The following is a 14,200-nucleotide window of genomic DNA, read 5'->3' as shown; positions in this document are numbered from 1 at the left end:
CTAACATCTACCCTCCCTCCCTCCCTCCCTCCCTCCCTCCCTCCCTCCTCCCTCCCTCCCTCCCTCCCTCCCTCCCTCCCTCCCTCCCTCCCTCCCTCCCTCCCTCCCTCCCTCCCTCTACCCTCCTACCCTCCCTCCCTGTCTCTACCCTCCTACCCTCCCTCCCTGTCTCTACCCTCCCTACCTGTTTCTACCCTCCCTAACTGTCTCTACCCTCATATTCGGTCTCTACCCTCCTACTCTGTCTCTACCCTCCTACCCTGTCTCTACCCTCCCTCCCTTTCTGTACCCTCCTTACCCTCCATCCCTGTCTCTATCCTCCCTCCCTGTCTCTATCCTCCCTCCCTGTCTCTACCCTCCTACTCTGTCTCTACCCTCCTACCCTGTCTCTACCCTCCCTCCCTGTCTCTACCCTCCATCCCTGTCTCTACCCTCCTACCCTCCATCCCTGTCTCTATCCTCCCTCCCTGTCTCTACCCTTCCATCCCTGTCTCTATCCTCCCTCCCTCCCTCCCTCCCTCCCTCCCTGTCCCTCCCTCCCTTCCTCCCTCCCTCCCTCCCTCCCTCCCTCCCTCCCTCCCTCCCTCCCTCCCTCCCTCCCTCCCTCCCTCCCTCCCTCCCTCCCTGCCTCCCTCCCTGTCTCTACCCTCCCTCCCTCCTTCCTTCCCTGGCTCTACCCTTCCTTCCTCAGTGGGAGGACATGAGTGTTCTGGGTACGGCTCAGTTGGCGGGCCACCGGTCGATGAACCCGTGTCCTCTGTATGACGAGTTCACAGGCACCCTCTTCCTGTTCTTCATCGCTGTGCTGGGCCACACCTCCGAGTCCTACCAGCTGGTGACGGGTAAGAATGTAACGCGCCTCTGCTTCATCTCCAGTAACGACCAGGGCAACACCTGGAGCCCTGCCACTGACCTCACCAAGAGGGTCATAGGAGACACCATCAAAGGTGAGACACGGTCACAGCAGGTAGGTTGATCTCATGAGGTTATGAAGTTCTATGTTTTTATCGTGAAGTATGTGTTTATTTCACATGGTGTCATATCTCTCTGTTTGTGGTTTGTGGTTCTGGTTGTGTTTCCCTTCCTCAGACTGGGCAACCTTCGCCCTGGGCCCGGGACACGGCATCCAGCTCAAGTCAGGCCGTCTGCTGGTGCCAGCGTACGCCTACCACATCGACTGCAAGGAGTGCTTTGGCCAGATGTGCCTGACCACACCCCACGCTTTCTGTTTCCATAGCGACACCCACGGGCGGACGTGGCGTTTTGGGGAGGCGGTGCCAGGGCCAGAGAGCGTGGAGTGCCAGATGGTGTCTGTGGATCAGGAGGATGGCACCAACGTGCTGTACTGTAACGCCCGGAGCCCTTTGGGCTGCAGGGTCCAGGCCCTCAGTCTGGATGATGGAGCTGTCTTCCAGGATGGACAGCTGGTGCAGCGGCTCACAGAGCCACGTAATGGCTGCCACGGTAGCGTAGTGGGGTTCCCTGCCCCACTACACCTCAACCTCCGCCCTCGGCCATCCACCCACGCCAGACACTGGACATCCTTCGAGGCTAAGACTGGTGACTCCTCCCCACCCACCGCCCCTCCCCCTCCCAGCTCCCCACAGAATTTCCTTACACCCACCTGGGTGGTGTACTCCCACCCGACGTGGACCAACGTGAGGAAGGACCTGGGGGTGTACCTCAGCCTGTTCCCCCGTGACCCGGACAGCTGGTCTGGCCCGTGGGTGATCTACGAGGGCCCCAGTGCCTACTCTGACCTGGCCTACCTGGAGCTGCCGTCAGCTGGGGCCCCGTCGGCCGTGGCCTTCGCCTGTCTGTTTGAGTGCGGCACCAGCACAGCTTATGATGAGATCTCCTTCAGCATCTTCACCCTCTACGAGCTCATTGACAACCTGCCACGCAACACAAAGTCAGGCAGCGACACACAGCTCCTCAGCAACACACAGCCACCCAGCAACACACAGCCACCCAGCAACACACAGTCACCCAGCAACACACAGCCACCCAGCAACACACAGCCACCCAGCAACACACAGTCACCCAGCAACACACAGCCACCCAGCAACACACAGAGCTTCCACAACACAACACAACCCAAGGAAGAGAGACCAGAGGCGAGGAAGAGGAGGACGAGGAATATATGTGGTCTTTGCAATGTTTCCTAACTGCTAATTAACCGTTAATCCTAGTGTTTTCTGCTCGTTTCCTTCTGAAGCTCATGAAAAAAGTGTACAACAGCGTCATATTTAAATGCGGTCCACAGAGTTCTGACGTTTTACGTCTGCTGATGAATTTGTTTTGTCTGATATCAAGTCCATCCACGCCTAGTAACCTTCGACTTAATGCACATACTGTGTGTTTACATGTAGTGGTTGTGTCACGATAATGCAGAAACATTGCTGTAGTAGCCACGTTTTATTGAATATTAGCCAGGGGCAGCCTACAGATGTAGGATCTTAATTTGAGCCAGTTTGCTCCTGCTGCAAAAGGAAATGTGAATTATTACGTGTATTATAATGAATGGACATTTTTGTAAGGGTTGATACATTTTTCATATAGGGAAAATCAAGTCTGAAATTACTGTGGGAATGACAAACTAAATAATCATTTTTAAACCTAAAATGCACTGCACGCTTTAAATGTCGTGCATTGCAGGAAAGTTATCCTGCAGCAGGGTGATCAAATTAAGAGCCTACATCTGTATAACTCTGTTGAAATGCATTTTCTGCTGGATTGTTGTAATCGACCAAGAACACCACTAGATGCTCACAAACATTACTTTGAATCATCCTTTATTAAACCAACCATCCTTTATTAAACCAACCATTCTTTATTAAACCAACCATTCTTTATTCAACCAACCATTCTTTATTAAACCAACCATTCTTTATTAAACCAACCATTCTTTATTAAACCAACCATTATTTATTAAACCAACCATTCTTTATTAAACCAACCATACTTTATTACACCAACCATTATTTATTAAACCAACCATTATTTATTAAACCAACCATTCTTTATTAAACCACAACCATCCTTTATTACACCAGCCATTCTTTATTAAACCAACCATTATTTATTAAACCAACCATTCTTTATTAAACCAACCATTCTTTATTAAACCAACCATACTTTATTAAACCAACCATTCTTTATTAAACCAACCATTCTTTATTAAACCAACCATTCTTTATTAAACCAACCATACTTTATTAAACCAACCATTCTTTATTAAACCAACCATTCTTTATTAAACCAACCATCCTTTATTAAACCAACCATCCTTTATTAAACCAACCATTCTTTATTAAACCAACCATTCTTTATTAAACCAACCATTCTTTATTAAACCAACCATACTTTATTACACCAACCATTATTTATTAAACCAACCATTCTTTATTAAACCAACCATTCTTTATTAAACCACAACCATCCTTTATTAAACCAACCATTCTTTATTAAACCAACCATTCTTTATTAAACCAACCATTCTTTATTAAACCAACCATACTTTATTAAACCAACCATTCTTTATTAAACCAACCATTCTTTATTAAACCAACCATTCTTTATTAAACCAACCATTCTTTATTAAACCAACCATTCTTTATTAAACCACAACCATCCTTTATTAAACCAACCATTCTTTATTAAACCAACCATTCTTTATTAAACCAACCATTCTTTATTAAACCAACCATACTTTATTAAACCAACCATTCTTTATCAAACCAACCATTCTTTATTCAACCAACCATTCTTTATTAAACCAACCATTATTTATTAAACCAACCATTCTTTATTAAACCAACCATACTTTATTACACCAGCCATTCTTTATTAAACCAACCATTCTTTATTAAACCAACCATACTTTATTACACCAACCATTATTTGTTAAACCAACCATTCTTTATTAAACCAACCATTCTTTATTAAACCACAACCATCCTTTATTAAACCAGCCATTCTTTATTAAACCAACCATTCTTTATTAAACCAACCATTCTTTATTAAACCAACCATTCTTTATTAAACCAACCATACTTTATTAAACCAACCATTCTTTATTAAACCAACCATTCTTTATTAAACCAACCATTCTTTATTAAACCAACCATTCTTTATTAAACCAACCATCCTTTATTAAACCAACCATTATTTATTAAACCAACCATTCTTTATTAAACCAACCATTCTTTATTAAACCAACCATACTTTATTAAACCAACCATTCTTTATTAAACCAACCATTCTTTATTAAACCAACCATTCTTTATTAAACCAACCATTATTTATTAAACCAACCATTCTTTATTAAACCAACCATACTTTATTACACCAGCCATTCTTTATTAAACCAACCATTCTTTATTAAACCAACCATTCTTTATTAAACCAACCATTATTTATTAAACCAACCATTCTTTATTAAACCAACCATTCTTTATTAAACCAACCATTCTTTATTAAACCAACCATACTTTATTAAACCAACCATTCTTTATTAAACCAACCATTCTTTATTAAACCAACCATTCTTTATTAAACCAACCATCCTTTATTACAGTTTTTCTCAGTCGCTTTGGTGCATTTCTTAGATCAAAAGTGCAATTCTTGATACTACTTGTACAAATTCCAAATCATCTAGTCACTTGTGCACATCATTAAAGCAATTTCTTATTCCTTTGAACAAATTGCAATTGATAATGTACAAGTGTCAGCTTTTTCCACATTATCAATTGCTCATGTCATGTTGATCAAAATATAGTAGATGGTTCTCTGTTGAATAGTCTTACCCCTCAAAACATCTAGGCATTAGTTCCTTGCATAAGCCATTACATGCAAAATTGTTGAACTATTTGTCATAAACTGTCAAGCATAGTTTTACACATTTCTATTAGACCTTTTGTACAAAAACGTGAATTGATGAGTCGTGCAGGTGAAATTGACCCTCACTCATGAAGGAATGTAAAGTGTTAGTTCAACCAACAATCAACCAGTTGTCTAAATTGCTCAAAGGTGCATCTCATGAAGAATCAATTGGCAAGCATATATAGACAGACCACAACACAGTTGCAATTTTCCAATAATGGATGGACCAGGAAACGAACAGGGTCAACAGCCAAGAGGAGGAAGAAGAGGAGCAAGGATGCGTGGAAGGCAAAACAGAGGAAGAGGCAGAAGAGGACATAGGCGCATATCTGATGACATAAGGGCCACTATTGTAGACCATGTTGTCAATCATGGCCTTACAATGGCTGAGGCGGGTCGAAGGGTGCAGCCGAATATTGGGAGATCAACCGTGTCCTCAATAGTTCAAACGTTTTGAAGAGAGAACAGGTATGTCCACCAATGTACACTGTTACTGTATATAAGCAGTGTACTGTATACTTCCTACAATGCTTCATATTACAGTAGTCCACTTGTATTTCACAGCATACAGAAATATACTCTATACAGATACATACTGCACCTTACATGCACCCACCTGTATGTTTTACAGTAAAATGTGTGTTCACATAGTTTTTGTCTATGTGAAAGTGTGCGATGCATCACTGCATCTTTCCCCACGTAGGACTGTAAGATGACCTCAAACCGGTGGCAGAGGACGCCTTTTCACACCTCAACAGGAGGAGGCTATTTGCACCATGGTCCGAGCAAACAATGCCATGAGACTCAGGGAAATACAAAGGACCATTATAGAAGACAACGATGTCTTTGAAAACATCCATACGGTTAGCATCTCAACCATCGACAGGGTGCTGCATAGAAACCAGATGAGTATGAAACAGCTGTACCGTGTACCATTCCAAAGGAATGAGGACAGAGTTAAGGAGCGACGGTACCAGTATGTATAGGTAAAACATACATCTATGTAACTACTTTACAGCAACATTTTATAGTGATACATAGTACAGTAAGCATAAACTGCACACATTTCCATTGCTGTGGAAGGAACATGCAATATATGTACATTTTTATGTCACTCTTCCTTACCAAAACAAATTCAACTGTGTGTTCTGGGATATGGAGCATAATGGAGTTGGAATCAAGTGAACCATCTCACAACTTTGTATACGTGGATGAGGCTGGCTTCAACCTGACCAAATGCAGAAGGCGGGGACGGAATATCATCGGTCACAGAGCTACTGTGGATTTGCCAGGCCAACGGGGAGGAAATATTACCATGTGTGCTGCTATTTCGGAGCATGGTGTCCTAACCCATATCCCCCTTATAGGGCCATACAACACCCATCAGCTACTCAACTTTTTAGAGACTCTCTACAGGGCTCTCATCCCTGATGATGAGAGGGGTCTGTTTAGAGAGGATTTTCCAAAGTATGTGGTCATTTGTGATAATGTGAGTTTCCATCGATCAAACATCATAAGGCAATGGTTTGTGACCCACCCGAGGATGCTCATAGAATTCCTCCCACCTTATTCACCATTCCTTAACCCAATTGAGGAGTTATTTTCAGCATGGAGGTGGAAGGTGTACGATCGTCAGCCACACACACAGATGACCCTGCTGGCTGCAATGGATGCAGCATGTGAGGACATCACAGTAGACACCTGCAGAGGATGGATAAGGCATTCCAAAAGATTCTTTCCATGTTGCATTGGAAGGGAAAATATCCGGTGTGATGTGGATGAGAATATGTGGGCCGACAGACAGGAACGTCTGGATGTGTAGAGACAGCACAACAGTGCTGTGGGCAAAGTTGTGCCTTAGGGGTGGTTTCCTGTGTTTCTTTCTAATTTAGTTTTTTTTCCTTTGTGCCCCTTGGGTTGTCCAGTCTCTTTCAATCAATAACCCACATACAGTAACATGTAAATAGTAATGTTGAAATTGATATATGACACAGAACTGCAGCCTTGTGCATTTTCAATACAGTAACTGTCATCCAAACTGTAGCCTAAGTTTACATCAGGTAATACTGTCAAAGTACACAGTTACATTGACAACAGGCCTAAACATTTTGACGACCTTGTTCGTGAACAATGACTCAATGACTGGTGACACTGACATGATCATTGGCATGAATATTTACTTTTGAGAGCTGTACTAAGGGTTTTTAGTGACTGACTAGCTTTAGAAACATATCTATTGTATATTGCAGTTGGTACAGATTGTTCTGAGAAATGCACTTATTATTTTGCACATGTTAGGGATGATGTGAAAAATGCACCAAAGCGACTGAGAAACCGTAAACCAACCATTCTTTATTAAACCAACCATTCTTTATTAAACCAACCATCCTTTATTAAACCAACCATCCTTTATTAAACCAACCATTCTTTATTAAACCAACCATTCTTTATTAAACCAACCATCCTTTATTAAACCAACCATCCTTTATTAAACCAACCATTCTTTATTAAACCAACCATTCTTTATTAAACCAACCATTCTTTATTAAACCAACCATCCTTTATTAAACCAACCATCCTTTATTAAACCAACCATCCTTTATTAAACCAACCATTCTTTATTAAACCAACCATTCTTTATTAAACCAACCATTCTTTATTAAACCAACCATTCTATATTAAACCAACCATTCTATATTAAACCAACCATTCTATATTAAACCAACCATTCTTTATTAAACCAACCATTCTATATTAAACCAACCATTCTTTATTAAACCAACCATTCTTCCTCTGCAGTATTTGTGTACTGATTGGTACACTACATGAGCAAAAGTATGTGGACACCTGCTTGTCGAACATCTCATTCCAAAATCATGGGCATTAATATGGAGTTGGTCTCCGTTTGGCTGTTATAACAGCCTCCACTCTTCTGGGAAGGCTTTCCATTAGATGTTGGAACATTGCTGCTATAACAGCCTCCACTCTTCTGGGAAGTCTTTCCGCTAGATGCTGGAACATTAATGCGTGGACTTGCTTCCATTCAGCCACAAGCGCATTAGTGAGGTTGGGCACTGATGTTGGGCGATTAGGCCTGGCTCGCAGTCAACGTTCCAATTCATCCCAAACCCTGACCTCAACGATGGGGTTGAGGTCAGGGTTCCGTGCAGGACAAGTTCTTCCACACTGATCTCGACAAACCATTTCTATATGGACCTCCCTTTGTGCACGGGGGCACTGTCATGCTGAAACAGAAAATAGCTTTCTCAAAATTGTTGCCACAAAGTTGGAAGCACAGAATCGTCTAGAATGTCATTGTATGCTGTAGCATTAAGCTTTCCCTTCACTGGAACTAAGGGGCCTAGCCCGAACCATGAAAAACAGCCCCAGATCATTATTCCTTCTTCACCAAACTTTACAGTTGGCACTATGTATTTGGGCAGGTAGCCTTCTGCTGGCATCCGCCAAACCCAGGTTTGTCCGTCGGACTGCCAGATGGTGAAGCGAACGCATTTCCACTGCTTTAAGAGTCCAACTGTGGCGTGCTTCACATCACTCCAGCCGGCACTAGGCATTGCGCATGGTGATATTAGGCTTTGTGCGGCTGCTCGGCCATGGAAACCCATTTCATGAAGCTCCTGAAGAACAGTTATTGTGCTGACGTTGCTTCCAAAGGCAGTTTGGAACTCGGTAGTGAGTGTTGCAACCGAGGACAGATTTTTTTAGGTGTTTCAGCATTCGGCGGTCCCGTTCTGTGTGCTTGTGTGGCCTACCACTTCGCAGCTGAGCCGTTGTTGCTCCTAGACGTTTCCACTTCACAATAACAGCATTTACAGTAGACCGGGGCAGCTCTAGCAGGGCAGAAACTTGACGAACTGATTTGTTGGATAGGTGGCCTCCTATGACGGTGCCACGTTGAAAATCACTGAGCTCTTCAGTAAGGCCATCCCACTGCCAATGTTTGTCTATGGAGAATGCATGGCTGTCAGCAACGGGTGTGCCTGAAATAGCTGAATCTATTAATTTGAAGGGGTGTCCACATATTTTTGTACATGTAGTGTATTTGCATGAGATGTCTGAGAAACTGTGCTTTTGTCTTGCTTTCCAACAACATGTAAAAACTGCATCACCCTATACTATACACACAAACAACATACCATTTCGTAAGCGTGTGTGTTACATCGTCACACTCACATTATCTAAAAGCACTCAGTCGAGTTGTTTTCCTTTCTGGTGAAATTAAGAAGAAGGAAAGTATTTTTTGGAGAAGATTAGGAAAAGGGAAGTGAGAGCTGACAGTAAATTACGCTGAGAAAAAAAGACAGGATGACTTTGCGATCATTAGAGACCGACACATTAGCCTGGGTTGACTCTTGTGTCTGGTGATGATATTTAGAAAGCCCTGCTGCAGTTATCTGATGTAACACCAGCCATTTTGTTTCAAAATACTCGTCACACATGGGCTATCACAGAGGTCATGTGGGAACACTGCTGTTTATATAGCCTATTAGACCTGCAACACTGTCTTAGTAACAGAGCCACTTATCCAGAAATGATTTGAGGGCTTTACTCTGGTCACAACCTGTCCAGGGGTTAACATCAGGCCTAAATATATTTACAATTTAATAGAGCTGGGAAAAAAAACATGTCAGTTGTGTTTCTAGGCCGAACTGACATCCAACATTCTGTTATGTACTATCTGAGACATCTCCAGCTGAGTGGAGGTTGCCGTGGGCGATTCCAAACCGCCCTGGGGGAGGGGCTTGCGGTTGAGTGTGGCAGTCAATCTTTTCCGGAACACCCTGCACAGGAACACATAGATCAGCGGGTCCAGACACACGTTAGTGGCAGACAGCCAGAGAGTGGTCTCCTTGGCAACGTAGAGTGCGTTTTGCGCCCGACAGTGGTTGTCTATGTTTCGGGTCTGGGTGAGAGTGTAGGGCACCCTGGCGAAATGAAAAGGGGCGAAACAAACGAAAAACACCCCCACCACCACAAAGACTTTGGCCTTGGTCCTACGGCTGGCCGCTTTGGAGCCACTACGCGAGGCTTTGTAAGACTCGTAGACTTTCCGACTGATGAAGGTGTAACACAACAGCATCAGAGCCAGTGTTCCCCAAAACACCACCTGGGAAGAGGAGGAGAAAACCCCGTAAGGCATCAAACGTCATCATCAGAAAAGCTAAAGGAACATTTTTATTTAAGTCCAGGCACTCGTGTGCTTTTGAAAGTTAAAAAGCTTTTAATGTGTTTGGCTAAGTCATTATTAAAATACATTATTATCGCTTACCGGCCAACGCCTTCATCAGGGTGTCAACATGTAATCAGTATAAATGCAACAATTTCAATGATTTTACTGATATCATGTAAGGAAAATCAGTCAATTGAAATCAGCTAATTTTCCCTAATCTATGGATTTCACATGACTGGGCAGGGGCACAGCCTGGGAGGGCATAGGCCCACCCACTTGGGAGCCAGGCCGACCTATTGAGAAGCCAGGCCCAGCCAACCAGAATGAGTTTTTCCCCACAAAAGGGCTTTATTACAGACATAAATACTACTCAGTTTCTTCAGCTGTCCGGGTGGCTGGTCTCAGATAATCCCGTAGGTGAAGAAGCCGGATGTGGAGGTCCTGGGCTGAGCTTCAGCCATTCCTGAATGGAATGTTCATTTCTCTATCATAAGCCGCCTCCACCATCCAACTGGCCTCACAACCCCAGACCAGATGTAACCATGCCAGCCCAAGACTTCCACATCCGGCTTCTTCACCTGCGGGATCGTCTGAGACAAGCCACCAGCTGATGAAACTGTGGGTTTGTACAACCGAAGAATTTCTGCACAAACTGTAAGATAACGGTCTCAGGGAAGCTCATCTGCATTCTCGTCGTCCTCACCAGGGTCTTGACTTGACTGCAGTTTAGGGTAGTAACTGACTTCAGTGGGAAAATGCTCCCCTTTGATGTCCACTGACACGCTGGAGAAGTGTGCTCTTTACGGAGGAATCCCGGTTTCAACTGTACCGGGCAGATGGCAGACAGCGTGTATGGCGTTGTGTGGGCGAGCGGTTTGCTGATGTCAACGTTGTGAAGAGAGTGCCTAATGGTGGCGGTGGGGTTATGGTATGGGCAGGTGTAAGCTACGGACAATGAACACAAATGCAATTTATTGATGGCAATTTGAATGCACAGAAATACTGTGACGAGATCCTGAGGCCCATTGTTGTGCCATTCATCCGCCGCCATCGCCTCATGTTTCAGCATGATAATGTAAGACCCCATGTGACAAGAACCTTTACACAATTCCTGGAAGCTGAAAATGTATGTTCTTCCATGGCCTGCATACTCACCAGACATCTCACCATTGAGCATGTTTGGGATGCTCTGGATCGACATGTACAACAGCGTGTTCCAATTCCCTGCAATATCCAGCAACGTCGCACAGCCTTTGCAGAAGAGTGGAACAACATTCCACAGGCCACAATTAACAAACAGCCTGATCAACTCTATGCGAAGGAGATGTGTCACACTGCATGAGGCAAGTGGTGGTCACATCAGATACTGATGCCCCTACTGTATTTTTTAAGGTATCTGTGACCAACTGATGCATATCTGTATTCCCAGTCATGTGAAATCCATAGGTTAGAGCCTAATGAATTTATATAAATTGACTGATTTCTTATATGAACTGAAACTCTGTACAATCTTAGAAATGGTTGCATGTTGTGTACAAGAATATTGCCCATACTTGGCAGAAGTAGTTGAAGCCCTCGTGCCACAGCATGCCGGCCTGACCCTTTAGAGAGGTACACTTCAGCCGGCCACCAGAGAACAGCGGTGTGCGGTCACTCAGAATGGCATTGGGCAGAGCCAGAGACACCATCACAGCCCAGACGGCCGCACTCAAGGCCTGTCCCACCCCGACCCTCTGGAGGGCGCACTTCCCAAAGGGCCTGACTATCTTGAGGTAGCGGTCCAGGCTGATGAGCCCCAGGAGCAGGATGCTGATGTACATGGTGGTATAGAAGAGGACGGCGGAGTAGCGACAGTAGAACGCACGCAGACGCCAGGAGCCCACATCGGCGTCCGCGAGGACCTTCAACGGGATGGACAGGGTCATCAGCAGGTCTGCCACCACCTGTTGACGGACAGGCCATCACGTCAGTCATATTGTTAAACTATTATTGACAGTCGGACAACTAAATTGATTTATCACAGAAAATAAATGCTGGTCCCCTTACTACGTTCTTCAGGTAGACCACGAAGGTGGTGGTGCTACGGATGTTGAAGAAGATCCATGCAGCCAGGCAGTTGAGTACCAGCGCAAACAGGAAGAGGGCGCTGTAGAGACAGGGGAAGACCACCGCCGTCACGCTGGTGTCACGCACACACTTCAGAGACAGGTTTGATTGGCTGCCGTTCATCCTCACGCCCAGAAGTACTTGAGAGAGAGAGAGAGAGAGAGAGAGAGAGAGAGAGAGAGAGAGAGAGAGAGAGAGAGAGAGAGAGAGAGAGAGAGAGAGAGAGAGAGAGAGAGAGAGAGAGAGAGAGAGAGAGAGAGAGAGAGAGAGAGAGAGAGAGAGAGAGAGAGAGAGAGAGAGAGAGAGAGAGAGAGAGAGAGAGAGAGAGAGAGAGAGAGAGAGAGAGAGAGAGAGAGAGAGAGAGAGAGAGAGAGAGAGAGAGAGAGAGAGAGAGAGAGAGAGAGAGAGAGAGATTCATTCAGTGTAATATGCAGGACAATTAGAATGCACTTTTTCATAAGACCCTTCACAATGTATGTTTAAAAATGTATTTAATATTAATTTGGACATTGTAAATACATCAAGTAGGTTAGTGCTCTGTACAGAGCGGTTCAATTTATGCCGATGATAGACAGTACATTTACTGTGTCAGTCGTTTCTTACAATCTCCACCTGTCTGTCCGTCCGTCCGTCCGTCCGCCTGTCTCTGTATCCGCTTGGCCTTCTGCTTTACATAAGGAGTCTAAACAGCTTAGAATCACATTCAGTGCAGTAACAGGTGCTATGGCAACCGAGGCACATTTTCAAAGTTGGATCCATTCAGGGGTCTATAGGCTGATACTCAGAAGACATGAATCCCTTTAAAAATATGTTTCTACAACTTGATGAGAGATTTGAGGCAAATCCCTGAAAATACACTTGATGTCCCTTCATGAATCTGCATTCATTCAGTCTGATTTGGACAGCTCACGAAAATGTGCTGTGAAGTAGGCCATTAAGCGAAAAACTACATTGAAATGCTTGAATATATACTCTTCCCTGTGACATAAAAAAATATTCAATTGTTATGCAGAATTGCTATACACTGTCAAACATAATCATAAATTACATTAAATGCATAAATGAAAATGTCCTTACCCTCCTTTGATTGAAGTTTTAATGTTGAAGATGTGAAATTCACAGGGAACACTCAATATGAAGAGAAACTCAGCAGTCTTCACTCAATATGAAGAGAAAAACTCAGCAGTCTTCACTCAATATGGAGAGAAAAACTCAGCAATCTTCACTCAATATGGACAAGTGAAATATCCAATTCAGCTGTTTTTTTTCCTTAAAATCTTTCCAAGACTTAACAATTTCTCTTTATTTTCAAGGGTCACATTGGCTTTCACACCGACCAACAAAACGGTCCATTTCAGCGTACTGTATGCACGTGTAATGGTATTTTCTGTAGGAGGTCTCTGGGTCTCTACATAGAGCTCGTGTGTGGCTGTCTCGTCACAATCCCAATGACTTTGCCAATGAGTGACTTTGCCTGTGTGAATGAGCCTGTACCTCCTCTCTTCCTGTTTAATTGTCCACTGAGAGGTTAGTACGGCATGGTGCCAGTCTCCCAGTGCCAGTGTGCGTCAGTTTCACTAGTTGGTGAACGAGCGGCGAACGCAGCAGGCAGGAGACACTTCCTGACTGTGATCTTAAAGAGACCCCCCAGGGCCACACCCCATCCACTCTCCCTGGCCTAGTCCTCCCACCCATTTCTCTTTACTAAGTTCAAAGCCCTGTCTTAATGATGCCAAACCAGAGCAAAGCGGCAGTGTAGTGGCGAGCATGCAGAAATCATTCATCTCTGCTGATTGCTTACTGTCTTCAACTGTGTATCTGTGGGGCCATCTTATCTCCTGACAGGTTTTGATTGAATAGGGCCCAGAGTCCTCAGCACCCTGTCTACTACGCTGCATTGTAGTGTGCATGGTAGTGTGCATGGTAGTAGAGTTAGGGATAGCAGGAGCCTAGTGGTTAGAGCGTTGGAACTTGTAAACGAAAGGTTGCAAGATTGAATCCCCGAGCTGACAAGGTGAA

At 44.3% G+C, this 14,200-nt stretch overlaps 2 protein-coding genes across 2 annotated transcripts in view; one reads left to right on the top strand and one right to left on the bottom strand.

Annotated features, from left to right (window-relative positions):
- The window catches only part of neu4 (sialidase 4), a 3,230-nt gene extending 1,062 nt beyond the window's left edge, over nt 1-2,168 (top strand). Inside the window, exons 2-3 of the mRNA XM_042294974.1 lie at nt 692-947; nt 1,090-2,168. Coding sequence (XP_042150908.1) covers nt 692-947; nt 1,090-2,168 — 1,335 coding nt within the window. The remainder of the gene's footprint in view (nt 1-691; nt 948-1,089) is intronic.
- A 6,486-nt stretch (nt 2,169-8,654) lies between these two features.
- Nucleotides 8,655-14,200, bottom strand: LOC112265743 (P2Y purinoceptor 13). The gene is made up of 4 exons (XM_042296469.1): nt 12,785-14,200; nt 12,122-12,321; nt 11,629-12,018; nt 8,655-10,012 (listed from the first exon to the last, which is right to left on the bottom strand). The coding sequence occupies exons 2-4, from the start codon at nt 12,302-12,304 to the stop codon at nt 9,545-9,547; spliced, it is 1,041 nt and encodes a 346-aa protein (XP_042152403.1). The 5' UTR covers nt 12,305-12,321; nt 12,785-14,200; the 3' UTR covers nt 8,655-9,544.

This window comes from Oncorhynchus tshawytscha, linkage group LG13, assembly GCF_018296145.1.
Source record: "Oncorhynchus tshawytscha isolate Ot180627B linkage group LG13, Otsh_v2.0, whole genome shotgun sequence".
Lineage (NCBI taxonomy): Eukaryota > Metazoa > Chordata > Actinopteri > Salmoniformes > Salmonidae > Oncorhynchus > Oncorhynchus tshawytscha.
This window is presented reverse-complemented; position numbering and strand designations above follow the sequence as displayed.